The sequence below is a fragment of the Polistes dominula genome, unplaced genomic scaffold, assembly GCF_049000335.1.
Source record: "Polistes dominula isolate Pdom_NZ unplaced genomic scaffold, Pdom_raw_medaka contig_17, whole genome shotgun sequence".
In the NCBI taxonomy this organism is placed as follows: domain Eukaryota; kingdom Metazoa; phylum Arthropoda; class Insecta; order Hymenoptera; family Vespidae; genus Polistes; species Polistes dominula.
In genome coordinates this window covers 1020656-1044884 of record NW_028301049.1, presented here as the reverse complement: position 1 = coordinate 1044884, position 24229 = coordinate 1020656, and the positions used below count along the sequence as shown (strand labels likewise).

General features: G+C 24.0%; 1 protein-coding gene across 8 annotated transcripts in view; it reads right to left on the bottom strand.

Annotated features, from left to right (window-relative positions):
- Positions 1-1541: 1541 nt before the first annotated feature.
- Positions 1542-24229, bottom strand: part of Fas1 (fasciclin 1 Fas1 domain-containing) — a 279415-nt gene continuing 256727 nt past the window's right edge. For 6 of the 8 annotated variants that reach the window (XM_015320243.2, XM_089175612.1, XM_089175614.1 and 3 more), the window contains 7 exons: positions 14375-14617; positions 13597-13608; positions 11428-11642; positions 11075-11237; positions 10145-10289; positions 9628-9663; positions 1542-5635 (listed from right to left, as the gene is read on the bottom strand). In XM_015320243.2, the coding sequence (XP_015175729.2) occupies positions 5445-5635; positions 9628-9663; positions 10145-10289; positions 11075-11237; positions 11428-11642; positions 13597-13608; positions 14375-14617 (1005 nt within the window). In that variant the 3' untranslated portion in view covers positions 1542-5444. The remainder of the gene's footprint in view (positions 5636-9627; positions 9664-10144; positions 10290-11074; positions 11238-11427; positions 11643-13596; positions 13609-14374; positions 14618-24229) is intronic. The other 2 variants (XM_089175617.1, XM_015320246.2) reach the window with 2 other exon arrangements.

The following is a 24229-nucleotide window of genomic DNA, read 5'->3' as shown; positions in this document are numbered from 1 at the left end:
GTATGCAAGGATGCCTCTGCTCTCTCTTTTTTCTTTTTTGTTTTCTTTTGGTAACATTTCCAAGGGTTTTTATTATTATTATTATTTCTTGATTATTTTTTGTTACAATTTTCTATACATTTATTATAGGGGGGGGTATCCTTTTCTGGATTTTTGATTTTTTACGATCGATCGAAGCACAGAAGCCGATATAATAATAATAATAATAATAATAATTACAATAATAATAATAATAATAATAATAATAAATTTATATATGTAATTTCGCGAGAACAGTCAAGTAATCTGTTTTTTTCTCTGTAAAACAGTTGAACAGTTCGTAACACGCATTACACGCATTCGGCACACATATCATACTGAAACACTCGCACGCATCACACACTTTATTCTCCTCCTCCTCCTCCTCCTCCTCCTCTTGCATTATTATTATTATTATTTTTAATTAGAATCAATGATGCAAGCATAACGCGTTGTGTCTAATTGTCTGTTTGACTTGTTTGTTTCTCCTCTCTGAGAAAAATGTCTAATTCTTTTACACGACACATGTTATTTTATGTTATATGTAGTTTTATTTCTATGTGTATGCATATCCAAATCCCTGCATGCATTAAACATTCGGATTACAAATGTACAAAATGTGTGAATTAGGATAGTTTAAGTATAATTACTATACTATACAAAAAATGTGTGTTTTTGTTGTTGTTGTTGTTGTTGTTTGCCATTGCTAGAGTGGACTTTGCGGATCCGTCGCGTAGTTTCTTTTTATATATATATATATATATATATATTTTTTTTTTTGTTTGATTTTTCTTTTCTTTCTTAGGGAGATGTACACTGTGAGGAATAGATTTATAATATTTTATTCTATATAATAATATATTGCCTAGATAATATTATTATCTTTATTAGTTTTAAGCAAAAGTCTTTCGTATTAATGGGACTAATCGAACAAAGTTTTACACTTTGTACGTTTTTTTCTTGCGTACTTATGAAATATTATAATATTTTGTGAAAATGGAGAGATGAATGAAGAATATATGTGTGTTTTCTTTTTCTTTTTTAAATATTTTTTTACTCGAATTTCGCCAATCTATTGTCAAATATAAATTTAATCTGATTTTTTTTTATTTATTATTTATTTAATAATTATTTTTATTATTACTAAAGTATTTATAGTTTTGTTATTACGCATTACGTCACGTTATTTAAACAAAAAAAAAAATAAAATACATTTGATGTATGTGAATTTACTTTAAATTTGACGAATATGAAAAAAAAAAAAAAAAGAAAAGAAAATGATTTAAATGCCGAACATATTACAACAATAATTTCCTTTGATTAAATTAAATTATTTTCCTTAATTCATCCTTTTATTTCCTAATTAATTGAATTAGTTTCCTTTGCATTAAAAATACAAAATGTTTTTGTTCGTTCTATTTTCAAGTAAACAAATAGAAAAACTTGTTATTATCAACTTTCATCTTGAGATGAAGCACATGGCAGTATTTTTTATGTGTGTACACGTGGTGATATGATTTAGGTTTGTTTTTTTTTCTTATTTTTTTTTTTTTTTTTTTTTAGGATATATTCGTGTCAAAGAAAATGGTTTTCTTTTTCTTTTTGTTTTTTGTTTTTTCAAACAACAGATGACCAATATAAATGATAATTTTGGTTTTGATATGATCATTTTTACATTTGTGTTCTTAACATATTTATATATTTTTTTATTCAGTTTAATTAGATTATTTTATTAATTGAAATAATAATATGATCGTTGAACAATTTGTACGCGTTTAACGATCCGCAATGCGTATTTATTATATACTGTTATAAATAAATAATATTATAGCGATTTCGAGTTTTAATTTAAAATGACGAAATTTCATTGAAATTCATACCACTTGATTATCGCAATTTTATTGGCAATCAATATGTTATAATTTTATAATAACCAAAAAAAAAAAATAAAGACAAAAAGTAAATTTATAATTATATTTTACGGGACCCATGACCATTTTTTTTTTTTTAAATAACATCGCGAATTCTTGTTCTCTTTAGCTTTCTTTTTTTTTTTTATTAATTTTTATTTCTATTTTTATTTTTGTTTTTTTTTTTTTTATATTTTTTACTCGACGCGAAACATTTCTTCCGAAATATTTGATTTATATTATATATTTTCAACGTCTAGTAATAACTTTTAATTTTAATCAACGATTATCGCATCTATTCGGTTTTGTGGATCTTTAGAAGACTCCCGAATGAAAAACCGAATCGCGATTATTATAATATAAATTGTGTTAACTTTGTCCTTTCTCACGTAATTTTTGTTCTTTTATTTTTATTCTTTTTTTTTTCTTTTTAGCCATCGCAATTCCTTATTTGATCTTGCATTACGAAGAAAGAACATTTTGATAAAACGACCGAAGCAAATAATGTTTATTCTTTTCTTTTGTTTATTTATTTACTTTATTAATAGAACTTTGAATATATTTTATCTCTAACGATTTGGATAATAATATTTTGCAATTGGTATCAATGAAATTACGGTCAGGATCGCATTTATTGTAAGATGCATTTAATGTAAGATGCATTTTAGGCCTCACTTTTTTATTCAGTCGCATTTTCAAATTGTATTTTAAATCAGAATAATGTTTTATTTTATTCATTTACATTAGTTTGCGAGTTATTTTTACTTTTGCAAAAATTTCGACAAGGAGTTAATTAATTAATGTTACGTTTAAAAATTAATATACGTACACAAATTTAAGAATACTATTGACAATTGTTTATTAAAAGGTTTTTTATTTTTTTTTATTTTTATTCGTAATTTTGTAAAAAGTAAATTACTAATAGTAAAATATCTGTACTTTAAAAATGTTATTAATTAGAAAATGCGACCAATATTTGACTAAATATGTTCACAAACGAATCTATTTGTTTATTCAATCGAAATAAATGAAAATCTGTACTTAAAAATAATTTTAATTAAAAAATGCGACCAATATTTGACTAAATATGTTCACAAACGAATCTATTTGTTTATTCAATCGAAATAAATGAAAATCTGTACTTAAAAATAATTTTATTTAAAAAGTGCAACCAATATTTGACTAAATATGTTCACAAACGAATCTATTTGTTTATTCAATCAAAATAAATGAAAATCTGTACTGTAAAAATGTTATTAATTAAAAAATGCGACGAATATTCGACTATCGAAAGAAATCAACGAATAATTATCAAAATTTGACGATGATATATTGAATTGAGAAAAAAATTTGTTCAAAAATATAAACGCGACCCTGATTGATTTAATGCAAATCTAGAAAAAGCGTTATTTAAATATTACGAATCCTCGCTAAAGTCCACGAATAGCGCGGCATTCCTAACAAAGCTTGATTATTATTTTATTAAATTGTTATTAAAAAAAAAAAAAAAAAAAAAAAAAAAAAGAAAGAGTCGCGATGGCCGTGTGTGTGATAATTATATTATACAATAATAATAAATATATTGATTAAAGACAAATTATTATTATTATTATTATTATTATTATTATTATTATGATTGATTAGAGAAAATAAAAAAATAAAAAAAAAATATCTCAAAAAGCGGGAGAGAACGCGTTTTTTTTATTTACCGCAGTGTTTAGGGAATTTGTTAACATTGGAAAAAAACAAAAAAAAATCTTTAAACTCGTGTGTGCATCTAAATTCTCTCCCAAGAAGGTTCCCGCCCACCTTCTTCTTCTTCTTTCATCAAATTATTTTCTCTATCTCTCTGTCTCCGTTAATTTAATTATTACTCGTTAATAAATTGTTTTATTTTTATTTTATTTTTATTTTTTTATTTTATAGATTACTTGGTACACGATTAATCGTTTTTATTTGGTACGCTTAAGAGTGTGATTGATAGATAAGATAAGATAGATTAGATAAAGATAACCCGTAAAACTTGCCCAACTCTTATACTCAATAAATAATAGGCTATTATGGCTTTTGAGGCCGTGCTTTTTATATATCGTGAATACTAAATGTCTCTCTCGATTCTCTCTCGATTATTATTATTATTATTATTATTATTATTATTATATTTATAATGGCCTACTTCAATCTTTTTGTTCTTTTCTCTCCGCGTTTTATATTTCATTTTTTTTTTTTTTTTAATAATTTTTAAATACCAAATATTTTGTGATTTCACTTTGTCAAATCTCTCTTTTAAAGTCATACTAATTTATAATTAATTAGTGTAGTACAAATTTACAATTATTGAAGAAGAAAGATCATTTAAAATAAAATTTAAAAAAAAGAGAGACAGAGAGAGAGAGAAAGAGAGAGAGAGAGAGAGAGAGAGAAAAAGAACAAATTATTTTTGTTTATTGATCCTTATTAGTAAATAAAATTCTGTTTTGAATTTATTTTAAGCTACACTCTGTGTGGTGTTTTGTTGTTGTGTAATAATAATAGTATTAATAGTAGTAATAATAGTAAGTCATATTTTTTAAACGATACTGCCGATATAATAATAATAATATTATTATCTATATTTGGAACTGGCCCTTAATCATCGTCATTTTAAAACTTAAACGTTAAATTGAAAATTGTATTCTTTATCATGTGTGTGTTTATTTATCATCAAGAAGAATTTATTCTAGTCGCGAGATAATTAATTAATTTATTTATTATTATTATTATTATTGTTATTATTATTATTATTATTATTATTATTATTATTATTATTATTAATACGTGATGTGGTGTGAGAAATAATCGCGTCGTGTGGTTCGTAACCGATCTTTCTCGTCGTCAATTATTTTTATAAAAATTATCAATAATATAAGGGAAAAGAAATTTAATAATAATAATAATAATAATAATAATAATAATAATAATAATATTAATAATAATAATTGTAAATGACGACTATGACAATGACGACAACGACCACTATGAAGATGAATAATTTTAATGAATATGAAGATGATAAATGATGTTTGACTATGACGATGATTGTTAACGAAGATATTATACTTCGTTAAAAATAATAATAATAATAATAATAATAATAATAATAATAATAATAATATCGGATAAACATGACGACGAGAAAGAATTTGTTATCTTTCGTTGAAGATAAAAGAGGCCAAGGAAAAATCGACGATGAGATCCTTGCTGTGTGAGTTTTTCGTCTATGAACGTTTAAAGAATGAAAATAGTAAAACTATTTTTCAATTCTTTAACAACGACGACGAGTCGGTGTTTTCTTCTTGGCTCTTGAAAAGACAATAATTCGATCGGAAACGATCCAAACGTAATTTCTAAATAGAGAGGAGAGAGATTTTTCATATATCTCTTGTATTTTTGTTCTTTCTTTTCTTGTTTGTTTGTTTGTTTGTTTGTTTTTCTTTCTTCTTTTTTTCTCCTTTTTTGAAATCTTCATCGAAGCATTTACAAAAGCCATTTGGCTATCAAGAAGATGATAAGATGTGGCGCGATGCTTGATAATGATGCACCACCGGTCACTCTAACGTCGCTGTCCTTTAAAAAGACACCATCGATCACGTGAATAATGCCATTGGTGCATTCAACGTCATGACGGAATACTCGTATCCATTTGCCTTCCCATTCGATTTGGTAACCTGCAAGATAAAGTCAAATGGTTATATTTAAATTAATATTAAATTTATTTTATTTTGAAATGATTACAAATTGATTATTAATATATATATATATGTGTATGTTTGTGTATGTATGTATAAATAAAATAGAGATCAAGCGCTGACTGTTTTAGCTTTCAGCGAACGTTATGGTTTTTTTTGTTCTTTTTTTTTTTTTTATGGAGGAACAAACTCGAGAGACTTTTTTTTATTTTATTTTATTTTATTTTTTACGATCCTATTTCGAGCGTTAAATATTAATTATGAGACAATTCTGTTTCTTGATGTGGTTTTATATATATATTATATGCGTGTTGTATTTAAAGTTCTCTCGATAATTGGTATTTTGATCATTGATGGCGAACCTGTGTGATTTCTGGGAATGGATATCATTATATAATTATAGTAATATCTGTAGCTGATGGTACAAGCGAAAAAGGAATGATTAAACATGAAAAAATAAGTTGAAAATAATGAATAAATATTTTTCGTTTAAGGCTTTGTTTTCGGGAAAATCGACTTTGAATTTTCGTAAAGTACGCGTGCACTTGATCATGTCTCGTTATAACGGACTTACGGACTTTTTGGAAATACCGATCTACAGTGAGATCTGTTGTAGTGAGACGTGATCAAGTGCACGCGTACTTTACGAAAATTCAAAGTAGGTTTTCTCGAAAACAAAGCCTCCAACGAACAATTTTTATTTTATATTTTCGATTTATTTTTTTATGTAGAATCACCCCCTTTTTGCTTGTACCACCAGTTACAGATCACCCTGTATATTTTATTTATATTTTTATATAATTTATATAGTTCTTTTTATATATTTACATTAATATATATATATATATATATATGTATATAATATTAATTATAATACTATTTGTAATTATTTATATATTAGCATATACTACATATAGTAATTTTTTTCTTATTTCTATTTTTGTTTATGTATTTTTTAATTAGATTTTAATTGATCACCAAAAGTGGGTTCGCCATCACTGGAGTTCGAAGGGATTTTTTGTTTAGCGGCCTACTTGAGGATGCATTAGATGAAAGGAATGAACACACAAGAGATAAATATTACATTAAATTTGACATAATTTATTTGTAAAAGTCCTATCCTACCGTCTACGGTTTATCTAATGTTTTTCAGTTGTTTCAAATTATCCTAGGGTGAATGATACTTTTTTTATTAATGTGATTGTTTTTCATTCAAATGCAAGTGTTTTTTTGTTTTCCTTTTTTTGTCTTTCTCCCCTCGCCCGCCCCCCTAGGTATATAATCACTTGCAGTGCGAACGAGTAAAATAGAAGAAAATGTAGTAAATGAAGAAAGAGGAAGGGACAGAAAAAAAATATTGTCATAGTTTAACGAAATTTCATATAAATTTGATAAAAATGTATTTGAAACAATTTTAAACCTACAATTTTATTTACTTCTCGATTATTTTTATCTTTGAAATATAACATAATAATGATTTGTTATATTTTATATTTGATATTATTAAAATATAATTTATATACACAAATACTTGTTATATTTCAAACAAAAACAATATAAATATATATTTTTTTAAGGTTTACAATTTTTCTTTTTAAAATTGTTTTTGTTAGAATCATTTTCAAAGAAAATATTTCAAATTTTTGATTAACATTTTATTTTTGTATCTTCCTCTTTTTCATCATTATCACGAATGACCGATGATGACAAAATTCAGATTGTGCGACTGTGCAAAATAAAGTAGAGAAAACATAATCAAAAGATTGAATGAAAAAATTAAAAAAAAAAACAAAAAACAAAAAACAAAAAAAGAAAAATGTAATTGCTAAAGCTTGAAAATCTAATTAATAGCTTTGCTTTAATAATAACATTATTAAAACGATACTAAAGGCATACGTGTATGTAAATAATGATTAAAAGAACAAAAAAAAAAAAGAATTCGTGGTTTCTTCTCGGTTACTGCAGCTGTTGTTGTTGACTGTAGAAAAGTTTGACAGACATAATTATCGTTCGGTATAGGTAAAAAGAGAGAAATAGAGATAGAGAGATAGATAGATAGATAGAGAGAGAGAGAGAGAGATAGAGAGGTATACCTATAAATCGTGCAACGTTTACGTTCAAATAAGCAAGAAAGAAGAAATAAGTATAATTATATATACTTTATGCTAAAACAAAAGAAAAAAAAAGCACGGGCCACTGATAAATTATGTATACAAAGCGTTTCGAGTAAAAGCACCGAATTATTCTGCAATTTGCAAGATTATATATGTATATATATATATATAAATATATAAATATATAGGAATTATATACTCGCATGTAAAACACATGTGTATAAGTACTTCATTAGCTACGATTTCGAAGCAATTTTATAATATATATATATATAGATATATTATCTGTACATATATATATATATATATATAATAGTTTACACATAAAATGTCAATATGCGAACGAGGACACGTGGTGAGATTGCGTCAAAATTGCTTTTTTCCCCCGTCTTCCAATCTTCCTTGGATAAAATAACGACAGCTATTTTTACAAAAAAAAAAAAAAAGAAAAAAAAAAAATACATAAAAATAAAATATAACAAATATTGCTTGTACATATATATTTACATATTGTAAAGATACAGTAAAGAGATTCAAGATATACAGGGTGATTCACCAGCTCTTGCAACTTAAATGGCTTCGAAAGTATGACAGCAGCAGTAAAGTTAATAAAAAAAAAGTTGCATGACAAATTCAGGACTATAATATGACATTAGTATTTTTTTGTTAGGTTGAACCATTTTCGAGATTTATTGGTCAGCTTTGTTTTTTTAAATACAATGTTATATTTGAATACTTATTTTTGGATAGCGGCTGTAAAGACAAATCCAATGATATGCAACATTATTATTTTTGAAGATCAACGAAGATCAATACTGATGAACAAACCGGCCACAATACAGCTCTTCATTGTCATGGTCGCGTCATGATCGCGTCAGGGTTGTATCAGGGCTGCGTCATTCTTTCATTGTTCCGACAACGGAAGGAACAGATATTTTCTGAATAGTTTTTATTGGCCATTGTCAGGTTTTGTATTTAATGTTGCATATCATTGTATTTGTCTTGTCAGCCGTTATCCGAAAATAAGTATTTAAATATAACATTGTATTTAAAAAAACACAGTTGACTAATAAGTCTCAAAAATGACTGAACCTAGCAAAAAAATACAAATGTCATATATTTTAGTCCTGAATTTTGCATGCAACATTGTTCTGATTAAGTTTTCTGATATCATCATAGTTTGGGAGCTATTTTGGTTGCAATAGTTGGTGAATCACCCTGTATAACGAAAGTTTTCCCATATGAATATAATTTGCCTGAAGTCACTTGTTAGAAAATAAAAAAAAAAAGATAAAAAAACATAAGATGAATATAAAAAGAAAAATTGTCATTTGTCGTCGAATATCATATCGTTTCGTTTCTCTATAAATATTCAATCGCATATAATCATTAATAATTCATTTTTATATATTTTATTATTATAATTATTATTATTATTATTATTATTATTATAATTATATTATTATATAATTCATTGTTATATTTTATATTATATATATATATATATATATATATATATATATATATATATATATATATATATATATATATGTATATCATTCATAAAGTTTTACATTTTTATTTTTTTCGTGATAAATAAAAAATAAAAAAAAATGAAAGCAATTTTGATGTTTGATCTCGTATCAGTCCAGGTGAACATTTATCGAGAAACGAAGAAATCGCTTTGTCATACATGAATTCATAAACAATATTTATTTACAATATAATATGTATTATTTATATATATGTAATATATAATAGTATATATATATATATATATCGGGTGCAAGTTGCACGAAATAGAAGCACGTGTCGTCGCTCATCGGCGACGTTTCTCAAAACACTTAAATGACTCACCGGAAGTCACTGGACGGATAGCGTTTTCGTCATCATCTAAACGTAATGAAATAGTAGCAAATTTGAGAATTGACAATTTTATAAAAGTGCCTCTCCTGTGTATGTGTGTGTGTGTGTATCTGTATGTTTGTGTTGTATGTATGTATCATAATATGTTATTACGTGTATGTTTTTGTTTTTGTATTCGTGTTTTATGTAACCTTGTGTTTATGTATGTATGTATATGTGTGTTGTATTGTGTGTTGTGTGTGTGTAGCTTGCGTAAACATTAACGAACTTTTATCGTTTCGCGTTGAATAAATAATTTTTCTTTTAGGGATAAATGCAGTAAAAAACACGTCAATACACTCGAAACACGTCGAATACGATTATTGGATATTATATATAATAAATAATGGAAAAAAAAATACGAAGAATATATTAAAAGTATATAATAAAAAAAAATTATCTATATATATGTATATATATATATATATATATATATATATATATATATATATATATATATATTACTTACTTTCACCAGATTCCTTAATGCGAAGTTTCAAAGTATCCCTCGCTGATGTTAGGGTGATGGTGTCATTGTAATTCATTTCTTTCAATTTAGCCATCGTGTATACTTGATCGGCAACTACGAGATGTCTTTCTAAGATTTGTTTGGTCTGAAATTAATAACAAAAACAAAATAAAATAAAGAAAATATATATTGGGTCGTAACAAAAGTTTCTTCTTTTTTAATAATTCTACGGACACAATATTTTTTATGTTGAATGATTTAAAATATAGAAAAAGGTAAAATAGAGTAGAATTGATATTATTTAGTAAAAAAAAAAAAAAAAAAAAAATAAAGTAAAATATACAAATAAAAAAAATATATTACGCATACAATGTTGTTCAACTTATCACCAAAATAAAAAAGAAAGAAATTTTCGGGACTATAGAATATTATATATGTTGCGTTAAAGTTAAAAAAATAAAAAAAAATAAAACACTTATAGAATATATATTATATAATTATTAGAATATATTAAATATAGAATGTATTTATAATATATATATAAATATAATTTATAATATATATAAATATGAAATATAGAATATACAAATATAAAAATTAGAATATAATAAAACACTTATATAGAATATATATTATATAATTATTAGAATATATTTATAATATATATAAATATAGAATATAAAATATATAAATATAATTATTAGAATATAATAAAACACTTAGAGAATATATATTATATAATTATTAGAATATATATTAATATAACAAATAAAACACTTATAGAAAATATATTATATATATGTTACGGTTAAAAAAATAAAAATAAAACAAAGAAAAAAATAAGTTAAAAATGAAACAAAGTTAAAAAAATTAACTTAGAGAAATTCTTAATAATGAATTTTTGTTATTGTTTGATAAAAGTATACTCACGTGATAGCTGTAATCTGGCATAAAAAGTTTCTTAATGGTAGATGGATAACTGATGTTAGCACCGGACCAGGCATAATCTCTTGGTGCGAAATAAGTGAAACGTTTAGTAGTGTCGTTAAGTTGATCGTTAAAACCACGTCGTTGACCAAGGAAATAAGTGGAACTGAAAGTTATTACAAGTTTATTGATTCCGAGTAAATCAATCATATTTTCTTCTTTTCTTTTTTTTTTTTTTTTGTTTATAGCAATGAACGAGTAACAACAATCTATTTTCTTTTTTTTTTTTTTTTTTTTAATCATTTACACGTACATTTAATTATAGAAATATTGAATAAATTAATAATTAATCTTACTTCAACATAGGATCCGTTTGTAGTTTTTCCAAAACAGTTGTATAAGGTACACCAAGAACCCTATCAATGATATGAATAATTCCATTGGTCGCAGCGATATTTGCCGTTACAACGGTAGCATTTACACCACCACCTTCAACTGTAATGGTTTGATTTCCTGCTGGTCCTTGTACGACGTTGAAATAAAGCTTTTTCCTATCGGCAGCGGTAGGTATCTACGGAAAAATGAACAATAAATTTATAACATATTTTATTTTATTCGTCTCGAAAGAGAAACCTCGTTGAAAAAGGATTCCCATTTCAAGATTAAATTTCATGACAATGAAACACTTGAAGAAGAAATTTAATAAAAGGGTAAAAAATATAATAATCAGAGTTAGTAGGGGGGGGGGAAAAAAACAACAAAATAATTAAGTGTGAGGTTTCTTTTTGGGGGTAAATTTTTTACTTTTAACGCGTGCAGATAAAAATGAAAAGAAAAATTTCTGTGAAATTCTTTGAGAGCAAATATTTATGAATCTGATATACAAATAAAAAAAAAAAAAACAATTATTTTTGTAAGAAATATTTATTTTCATAATTTTTCATTTTAATCTTATATATATTTTTATAACTTTTATTTTATATTATAAATTAGTAAAATATTTATATTATAAAATAATAAAATATTTGCATTATAAAATATTAAAATATTTGTATTATAAATTAATAAAATATTTGTATTATAAAATAATAAAATATTTTTACTAAAAAATAATAAAATATTTTATATTAAATATATATATGTAGAAACTCTAACGCAAGTCGGATGCAAACAACATTTTTTTGGTAAACCCTTTATATAGAAATATATTTGAAAATTATTAAAAAATATGATAACAAATCACATTATTACAATTTTCATTGATTAAATAAAATTTTAATGAATTAAAATATAACCTGTATATCAGAGTTATAGTATTCGCTCACATAAAATTTCAATATGTCGTGCAGTATAGCGTTGTGAATATTATATAATATTGTATATAAAATAAATATATATATATATATATTTAACTTTTTAATTAATTATTTAAAGATTTGAACAATGACGCGCGTTTTAATTATGATTAATTAATTAAAATAAAAATAAAAACAAATTAATAAAAAAATTAAAAATATTGTTATCATTCCAAATGTTCATGCTGATAAGGTATTAGAACAATTTATAATAAGATATAATATCATGCACAAAATGTTGCATGAAGATGAACGGTGTTATAATATAGTGTAACTACCGATAAAATGCAGGATTATCTTTTAATCGTTTGAGTGCTTTCGTGCAACGCGATTCACGGATTATATTTATATTTTATGGTGAAAATATATTCTCTCTAGTGTGTATCAAGGGATACAAAATACACAATTGATGGGTATAACGTTAGGATTCTATTATAAACGATAATAGAAAATAAAGTTTTAATAATTGTTTGTGATTTCTTAAAAGTATTTTAATTTTCATAATAAATAGTAAATATTAGAATACGTCAAAGTGTGTTATCTAATTAATTAAATAAAGCTGTAAAATGTTGTCTTGATAGAAAACACCACGCTATTTTGAAATGTTGAATTTGAAATATTTTATTACAATATAATAATATATTATATATATATATATATATATTATATAAATAATTATTATATTAATTATTATATATTAATTAATATTTTAAATAAATTATTATATAATAATTAATAATTTTATATTATACTTTATATTGTATTATTTATTAAATATTTATAAAATTATAATTTTTTAATTTTATTTTTCTATTTTTATTTAATTACAATTTTATAAACACAAAATTATTAGTTATTATATAATAATTAGTTTAAAATATTAATTATAATACAATAATTAATAGAATAATTAATATAATTGTTATTGGAAATATTTCAAATTCTTTAATGAGTTTTAACACTCAAACGGTTAAATTATTTTTATAACGTCAATATATCCATGGTTAAAAGTTTTGTTAAATTATTAAAAAAAGAAATGCAATATTAACGTCCATTTGCCATCCTTATCTAAATATCGCAAGGCAAAGATTAATAATAAATGAATGCAAGAAATATCATTCTCGTTAATTTAATTAGAAACATTGACAGCTGTATGAACGTTTTAATTACCCCAGCGTGTGCCTTTCCCATCGATGGTATTGGAACATTAAAGGGACAAAGAAAAAAGAAAAAAGACAGATAAGAGACAAGACAAAATTAAAACTCGCTAAACGAATACTTGGTGGTGGACGTGAGTATATCTGTATTTTGTATTTTTTTTTTTATCTTGCATATTTATTTTTTATTTTTAAGAAGAAAAATGAAATTTGTGATGGTAAGTAAAAAAAAAAAAAAAGAAAAAAATAATGCAAAAAACGAAGCAAGGTAAAACTACATTATTTTTTATTAATTTATTGTATTCTTATAAAAAATTCGAAAGTTTAGTTCAGACAAAAAAAAAAAAAGAAGAAAATAGAACGAGAAGTAATTCGAACTTTTTATTTTTTTTTTTTTTTTATTTGAAACTGCTGGATGTTTATGCACAAAAATGCATAATTTTTTAATCAAAATTTGAACCATAATAATTTGCATGTCGTATATAGGAATTTAATGACAAATTTGTTTAATTTGTTTTAGTTTTTAAAAAAGGAGTTTGCTAATATATCCAAATTACCTAATTAACATCTCACCTATGTTTTTACATATTATTATTATATATTTCTGCATACGTTCATATCATCATTTTCATATTTTACAAATATGTAATTTGAATATTTCAACATATTTGAAATGCATAAACATCCTGTACAATTGAAACGAATAATTTAATTTTTTTTTTTTTTTTTTTTTATAAATGAAAACACAAAATAAATATTATAAATAATATAAATATTATAAAAAGGCTCACCTGAATGACACTTTTGTTTTGTATTTTTTCCAATGGTAGTCTTTGTTTGACGTAATGCAAATTAAGGATTTCCTTGACGCGTCTTTTGTCCTGTAATATTTGTCGTACACCTGGTTCTTCTAGGGCAGCATTGCTAGGTGCAAAAAGTGTTACATCGTGGAGCCTGCTTATGGTCATCATAATGTCGTCACCAAAATCACGAATCGTCTCGTAAAATTTGTATACAGGACCATCCTCCTTTTCCTATATGTTTGATAAAAAAAAAAGGGGAAAAAAACAGAACATTTTGTTTATATCAATAGTAAATGATAACAATTCGCCTTTCATATTTCTTTTTTTTATATTTTTTTTATTTAATTTTCTACGAAGGGATTTTTTTTATTTTTTTTGATGATCGAGACGATCCAATTAAAAAAAAAAAAAAAAAATGAAATAAATGAAGAAAGAAATAAATAACGAAGATGACATAGATAGAAAGATATTGAGATAATTGGTTGGTTTTATTTTAAGTGGACACAAAAATGAGGAAATGTTAAAAGGAGAATAATTGGAAAATTAAATTAACAACAAGTAGAGATAAAATAAAAAAGAAAAATAAAATAAATGAATAAATAAAAAAGGGATTGAGTAAAATAAAATTGTTTTTCGCTTTTATCGAGTACAAAATTAAATTAATTAGGATATGAAGAAAGATATCTGACAAGTAAATGAAAAAAAAAACAAGACAAAAAAAGATAATTCAAATGTAAAAATGAACTTTTGTCAGATCTGTACTTTCTTGAAAGTACAAATTCACATAATATTTGCACGTATTTAAAAGATAAAATATAAATACGAGTACAATATCCGTTCTAGATATGTAAATATAAATATAAATATTTCTTATTATAAAAACACCGATATTAAAAATATAAATTAATTCAGAAGAAGGGGGTGTGAAGTGGGGGAGAAAGGATTTCAATTGGAAGTGAGACACCGAGATATTTAACGTTATCTTCCAATGATTTTTCTTTTTCTCCACAACGGTGATAATTAATTTTTTATCTTCTTTTTTCTGTTTTTGTTTGTTTTCTTTCTTACGATATGATATGCAAAAATATTTATTAAACAAATGAATTATTTTTTTGATCATTGACGATGTTGAGACAGATAACGAGCACGGATTTTACGAAGCCAGAGATTTGTTTTTTATTTTTTCTATGTGAATATTTGTATAATAACTTATAGGTTAATCTATTAGAAAATATGACCGAAGTGAGAATGCACCACCATGACTCGAATATAGAATCGAAAAGTTTTTCTCGCTTGATCGTACAATCGAATTAGAAAACTTCTAAAACCCGGAGTTTAATGAAGCGAAAATGGTGAGGGTTGACTTGTTATACTGGTTGTTATTTCTTTTCTTCTTCTATTTCTTTTTCTTTTTAACTCTCGGTGGCTCTCATCAGATATAGAAAAATAAAGAGAAAAAAAAAATAACGCGAGAGAAAGAGAGAGAGAGAGAATGAAGTATAATATAATATATTAAAGTAACAGTATATTATTGTATATTATTAATTATATTAATATTATTATTATATATTAATTATACTATAATATATAAATATATATAAATATACTATAATATTAGATATATTAATTACACTATAGTATAATACAATATATTAAAGTAACTTTTACATAGTATATTAATATAATTACTTATTATACTATAGAATATTATATTATAGTATAGTATATAATATCTATTTTAAATAATTATTATACTATAATATGTAAATATATAAATACTATAATATTTAATATATTAATTACACTATAGTATAAAACAATATATTAAAGTAACTTATATACAGTATATTAATATAATTACTCATTATACTATAGCATATTATATTATAGTATAGTATAATATCTATTATCATATAGGTATATATATAAATACTATAATATTAAATATATTAAATAATGTTATTTTTATACGAAAAATATAAGTTATTATACTATAATAATTTTTATTAAATAATGTAAATGTAATCTTCTCTCTTTCTATTTTTTTTCTCCTTCATTCTTTCTCTCTTTTCTCTCTTTCTCTTTATTGTTCTTTTTCCAACTAAAAAAATTGTATTTGCCAGAGAAAGTTGGTTTCTTGAATAGGGGGATATAAAAAACGGGACATAAACGCAATAAAAATCGAACGATTGACGATTTATCCATTTTCAAACGAAAAATGTTAAAAATATTTTTAAAAAGGAATATGAAAAATGATGAATAATATGCTCGTTTCCTACTACATTTAAATTAGGGTAGGATTTTTCTATCAAGTAAGAAAATCAATAATAATAATAACAATAATAATAACAATAATAATAATAATAATAATGCCTACTTTTCAATTTGTATGAAAAAAGGGGATACAAAATTGACTTAATAGTTTCGTTAATTTACTTGATTGGACAGAAGAAATGGTAAAAAAAAATGTTAAAAATATAAGCTGGGTGGTTGGTTGTTAGGGGTTGGGGTTAGGGGTGGGATGAACAAATTATGAAGACGATGGGGGGGGGGCGGCGGGAAAGTTCTAACGAAATATTGAATGGGTATTAATGAATATTACGAACGAGACTGGTTGGATTTTCGTTCCGCTGTATTTCAAAGATTTGTAACTCAATTTTTTTTCTTTTTTATATATATAGAACTCTCTTTTTTTTTCTTTTTCATTTAATCTATTTCAAGTTTTGTAATTCAGTCCTTTTTATTTATAATTTTTCTATGAATATCTTTTTTAACATTTTTTACAAAACGTGAACTTTTTTTCTTTCTTTTTATATATTGCAAGATTTGTAATTCAATTTCTTTTATTTTTATAATTTTCTTCAATATTTTTTTATAAATCGAGTTATTTTATTTTTTTTTTTTAAATTTTATATATTGCAAGATTTTCTAAATCTGATTTTTCCTTTATTTATAATTTTTAAAAATATCTTCTTAAAGATTTTTACATAAATCTGGGTAGTACCTCTTTTGTTCTCTGGGGGTTTGTTTTTTCATTTTTTATTTTATTTTTTATTAATTTCCTTTTCCCATTTCAACGTTTAAAACGGAAATACGTCGGAACGAGATTCCTAGTGCCGTTATATTTTTTTTTATTTATTTTTTTTTTTTTATACAAACTCGTTTTTTGGACTTGATCGCGGTACCTACGATCGTAAAAAACTTCGTGTATGTTAGTAAGAGATACGATTTTAAGTACAGTTGATTTTAAGACCATTCGTTTTTGTCGTTTTATTTCTTTTTTCTCATGTTTGTAGAATAGTTTTATGATAAGAAATAAAAAAAAAAAAAAAACGATTTAAATCTAAAGAGAAAATTTTAAAATTTATTTGTGTAAGTTTAAAACGCATACGTATTTTTTGCCAACACGTAACACAATTAAAGTTTCGAAACAAAAGCCAAGTTTATATGGCAATAAATAAATATTCTAAATAAATAAATAAATAAATAAATATATTTTATTATTAAAATTAATTTATTTAATTCTAGTATAAAAATAGAAAAAGAAGAATAAAGGAAAATACTTATTAACCCTTAGAGTGTTAAATACTATTAACTAAAATGTTTTATAGAAACAGTATAATTTATTATTAATCATATTCTAATAATAAATTATATTTAATAATTACAGATTTTCTTTCTGTAAATATAATATAATTTAATTCATATAAACATTACATTATTTTACATAAATATTATCAAACACATATATGCGTCCATAGTACTCTAACGGTTAAAAATTTTTCAACTTAGTGATAAACATAAGAAGAATCATAAAATAACAAATTTTATTTTCAATATAACAATTTTTTTATAAATTATTTTTTCGACTGTATTTAAAATCGTTGTTCTCTTATCGACAAAAATTGGATGGAAAATAACATAAATAAAAAAGGATCTCTCATCTAAATACGATATATATATGTATATATACATATACTTTTATATGTATAAATATATATGTAATATACGTGATCGATCATAAATAAAAAAAAAAAATAAAAAAAAAAATATATATATATATATCGGCTCTCAGACTTCCATTTTTAGCCATAAACGACATGGCTAAAAGTATGAGCTTGAATGTGTCGTGTGTTTTTTTTTGCGAAGTCTCTGAGATGAGTTCATTTAATAAGTACTTACGATGCCCTATACGACATGCAGAGTCCAATAGAGACATGCAAAGCACCACAGAATAACATCATTGAGTCAATATAAAAATAGTAAACACATTTACACAATTAATAATAATAATAATAATAATAATAATAATAATAATAACAATAAAAATAACAATAAAAATAAAAATAAGAAAAATAATCATAAATAATAATAATAATAATAATAATAATAAAAATTGAGAGAAATTTCTCTCTGTTTCTCTTTCTCTCTCTCTCTCTCTCTCTTTCTCTCTTTCTCTCTTTCTCTATCTATTTATCTATTTTTCTCTCTTATATTTTTGAGAGAAAGGAATAATAAAAATAATCTGTTTTTATAAGAAAATTGTTATTAACACGTTGCTGCACACTTTTAATTTGATGATCGTGCTCAGAAACACAAATATTGGACGGCTATAATCGTCCATTTGCGGTTTTTTATAAAATTTTCATAAAAATTTAATATTATTATTATTTTTATTGATAGTACGGTGGTTTTGATATTAGTTTATTAGTTTTTCATTTTATTTTAATAAGAAAACTGTAGGAATATTTATTGCTAGTATATTTCTGCAAAATTTGTTCGTTTTTCTTGTCAATTTGATAATTTATTCAAAAAAATAATTACTTTTTTGTTTCAATACATCTATTGTAGAAAATTTCAAGTGTACGTATAAATTCATCGTATAAAAAAAAAATTATTTAATAAATTACAATTTCACAAGGTTTTATTTCAAATTGATCGGTGTACGAATACTTTCTACACCCACTGTATATGTAATTAGAAAACGAGCACACATATACGCTTTACAAGAAAAACGAGCGTTAACAGCTGTTACAATATTATCATTAGTAATGGCAAGAATACTCTAGAGCCTTATATTTCGCGTTACCGAAAATCCCATTAACCGGTGTGTACCAGGTAAATTAGTTAATTGTGATCTACGGGCCCTTTAGGATCCCTCTCCACATTGAGAAAAGGTCTTGGAATACCCAAGATCACGTCTACGGAAATTACCTATATGTAATTTAACACCGGTGCACACAGTAACGAAGAATATCTTCAAAAAAAATCGGATTGGTTTTCGATTACAGATTGTTTACCGTTCATTATTACAAATTATGTTTATTCCGAAAAAAAAAATAAAGAATTTAACGAGTTGAGACGTTAATTGAACGATTAAATAAAATAAATTGATCATCAGAAAAATGAATTAAATTTGATAATAAAAAGTACGTAAAGATAAAAGTAAAACGTTTTATAGTTTGATTATAAAATAATTTATTGATTGTTTGTTACGATTTCATTTTTATTTTATTTATTCCTGAAATGTACTATAGTTTAACGTTTTTCAAATCATTTTTGTATAAGATAGTCGAAGTATTTTTTGAGAAGAATTTCGAGGTAATTAATATTTTTAAATAGTATTTTTGGAAAGTAATTATAGTAAAAATATTTTCGACAAATTTACAAATGAAATAGTTTTATAGTTTTGGTATGAAATATATATAATAGTTTATTACTATTATTATTTATATTTTATAATATATTATATAATTTATGTTATATTGTATAAAATTATATAATATTTATATTTTTTATATTATATAAAATGATATAATATTTTATATATTAATATTATTGCATTTATATATAATATATTATATTATTTATTTTATACTATATAAAATATTATAATATTTATATTATAAAATTAATAATAAATAATAATACAAAATTAATTACTATTAATAGAAATATTTCGCGGTTCAATAATATATTATAGAATTGAAAAACGTTACTATAATTATTATTTTTATTCTAACACTATTTCATTCATTCATTCATTCATCTATCATTTTCATTCTTACTTTCTTTTACACTCAATTTATTTATTCATATATCATCCAAATAAAACAAAACAATAAAAAAATAAATAAAGAAATAGAAAAAAGAAATAGAAAAGAAAATAATAATAATAATAATAATAAGTAGAAAATATCCTGGAAAAAATAGGAACAATTCAAAAAAAGGGAATATCCTAGAAAACAAAGCGTAGTCTCGAGCTTCACATCTCTCATTAAAATCGAGATATCGATAGTAGCTGCAGTAATAGCAGCAGATTACATTTAGAACGTGACATTGAATTTCAAACCAATTTCTTGAAGAATAGAAACATATATACATATATATATAAATGTTTTTTCCATTACTATATTATACGCGATTAGGTCAGGTAATTTCCCCATTACCACCACACCATCACCATCAGATCGTGAAGAAAATTCCCGTGTGTGATACTATTCCTTTTACTTTAATACGAGAATTTCAAACAGTGTAATTTCCGGCAGGTGAAAGAGCATATGTGGAAGGACATGGGAGAGAAGGTGGGGTGGTATTCGTGAAAGTCCGATAAACGAATTTTAAAACGAAAAAAGAGAGAGAGAGAGAGGGAGAGAGTAAATTATAAAACGAAGATGCAAGGATAGAAAGAAAATTCGAAATCGTTTCGTTAACGTGTTTTATTTTCTTTTTATTTTTTTTTTATTTTTTTTGCGATCAGCAGTTAGAGATATACTCAATAACGAGATTCCGATAGAATTTACCAGAGATCAACGTTGAAAGTTGTTCCCCACGTTCTCCCACATTACCCCGTCCCCTCCCCTCCCCCCACACTCCTTCTGTATGGTGTATTTCAGTTGAGTTGATTTTTTTTTCTTTTTTTTTTCTTTTTATTCTTTAACTTTATTAAGCACTTTAGTTTCGTTTTAAATCGAGATTATAGGAGAACGAGTCAATAATATCATTCCCAATGTAAAATGATATATATATATATACATATACATGTATTCCGAGAAATATATATAGTAATAGTAGTAGTAATAGGGGGTTATATGTGAAATAATTATAAAGATCAAAGGCACGTTCTCAAACGTTTTCGATTCTCGTTGAGTTTCTCTTATGACCTATACTAATACACATTTGAAGTCAGTAATTAGTTATGAATAAAATTTAGTATAGACAGAGTAAAATATTTTTTTAATCAGAGAATGTGAGCTCGAGAGGATTTATACGCGAATCACCCTGTACTTTAAGATCATCTCTCTATTTTCTATATACATATATAGATATACATATACATATATATATATGTGTAGTTCTATATACACACATATATGTATATATATATATATTATATGTAAATACTACTTATTTTTAATTATTTAAATATTAACCTCTTAGGCACCGCTAAATGTCGATGAAAATTACGTGTAAACGGTACAACTACAATCTGTGACGATGAACAATGCTGTTTTCTACGCGAGTACATCGGAATTCAGTTTTTTATATTATAATTTTTTTTTCAAAGTAATAATACACACATACTTCAAATTTAACAATTTAGTTTAATAATTAATAATAAAATTAATTAGAATATATTTTAAAAGATGTTATCCGTGACGCGCCACTATAGTGACGCATCGTACTGTAAGATAGTATCTGCGAAAGTCACTATAGTTGCGCGTAGTTATTGAAAATGTCATCCTCGAAAAGCCAGTATAGTAACGCCTCGTAATTGAAGATTACATCCACGAAAGCAACTATAGTGGCGCGTCGTTCAGAGAGATGACATTTGTGAAAACCACTATATTGGTGCGTAATGCCTAAAAGGTTAATCTTAGAGAGAATTTATAGATTTTTTTGATTTTTTTTTTCTTGATCTTGTGATAGATCAGGCGTTTATGAGTAGATGATACGAAAAAGTGGTGGGGTTGGGGGGAAACGGGAGAGATTGATTCGTCGTGAAATGAAATGAATAAACAGCGTTCATGATAGAATGCAATTGATGTCACATGAGATTCGATTCGATTAAATATGGACTAAAATGCCTAAGAAGAATTATAATATTGTATGTTAAAATCATATGATTATATATATAATATATATATATATATATATATTTATGGAGAGAGAAAAAAGGTCGCGGAATAATAATTAATAATTCGACGAAATTGTGTGATAACTTATTAGGTGCTCTCGTTTCCGACGACATGCGACACATTCAAGGGGCATCAATCGCTAAACGATCACGAGGCTTTTTCTTTCTAGCGGTGCAAACGTGCAGTGTGCATATTATTATGTTGTCTCTAGACACTGACGAATGTGTAAGGAAGATTTTATTCTTAATTAATTATATTAATAATTTATTAATTCAATTATATTAATATAATAAGATAGAAAGAATGAATTATATTATGTTAAAAGAATAGAACAATAAAATGAAATTTTAAATCAATGTATTGTATATTCAATTATGTAATATATAACATTTTGATTGAATTAATAATAATTTCAATTAGTGTAGAGTTTTGGGTTTCTAATTAATATAAAAGTAGCTTCTAATTAATATAAAGATAGAAAATATATAATTTATTGTATAAATTATAAAATTATATTATATATATATTATATTTTTGTATTATATTTATATTATTATATAGAATTAATTAATTTAAAATTGAGTATTTAATTTATATAAAAATAGAAAGAAAATATTAAGATAAGTTAAAAGAATAGAACCATAGAATGAAACGTTAAATCTGTGCATTGTATACCCAATTATCTAATATATAACATTTTGATGGAACTATTTTGTATTGACCATGAGTTTTGGGTTCTATAATTCATATAAGAATAGAAAGAAACAATTATAATAAATTAAAAGAATAAAACAACAAAGAGAAACTTTAAATGTGTGCATTGTACATCCAATAATTTCACATATAACATTCTGATTAAATTAATAACAATTTGAATTTCAATTGTATGTTCTATATTTAATAAAACATTATAAATGTTAATATATAATTCACGTAATTAGAATTTAATCGAAAAAAATCTTCCTTACGAAATACGACGGTGCATTCCCCAAGGCTACAGTTATATGTTATGTATAAGTTCATACGAGCGTTGTTGTCAAAAAAATTAAAAAAAAAAGAAAAAAAAAGAAAAATAATGATATAACAGGATAAATAAATAAACAGGAGAGACGAATGATGTCTCAGGCTCGTTTCTAAAATCCCAGCTCGTCACCTTTCGATCTAAACACAATGTGTACACAAAAAATAATTTCATCTGCTAAAAAAAAAAAAAGCGGACAAAATCCTTCTCCCCAATGTGTACGCGTTTTATTGTTGTTTTTCAAATTTTTGTTTTCTTCATATCGGTTGAGATTCAGGCACATACATACATCACGGTCTACGTGATTTATAATAATAATAATAATAATAGTAATAATAATAATAATAATAATAATAATAATAATAATAATAATAATAATAATAATAATAATAAAAAGAATTGTAAAAAATGTATATATATATATATATAAAAATTAAACAGTACAATATTGAAAAAAAAATTTGGTTATAAACGAGGATGCAACGAATAATATTATATATTAAATAAATAATTTCTTAAACATTTTTATATAAAAGGTAATAGACATTTTGAAAATTTTAATTAGGAAATTTATTTGTAAAATTTTTTTAAATATATTTTATTATTATATTAATATATTTATTATATAAAATTTTGAATAAGAAATTCATTTCTAAAATTTTTTTTAAATATATTTTATTAATG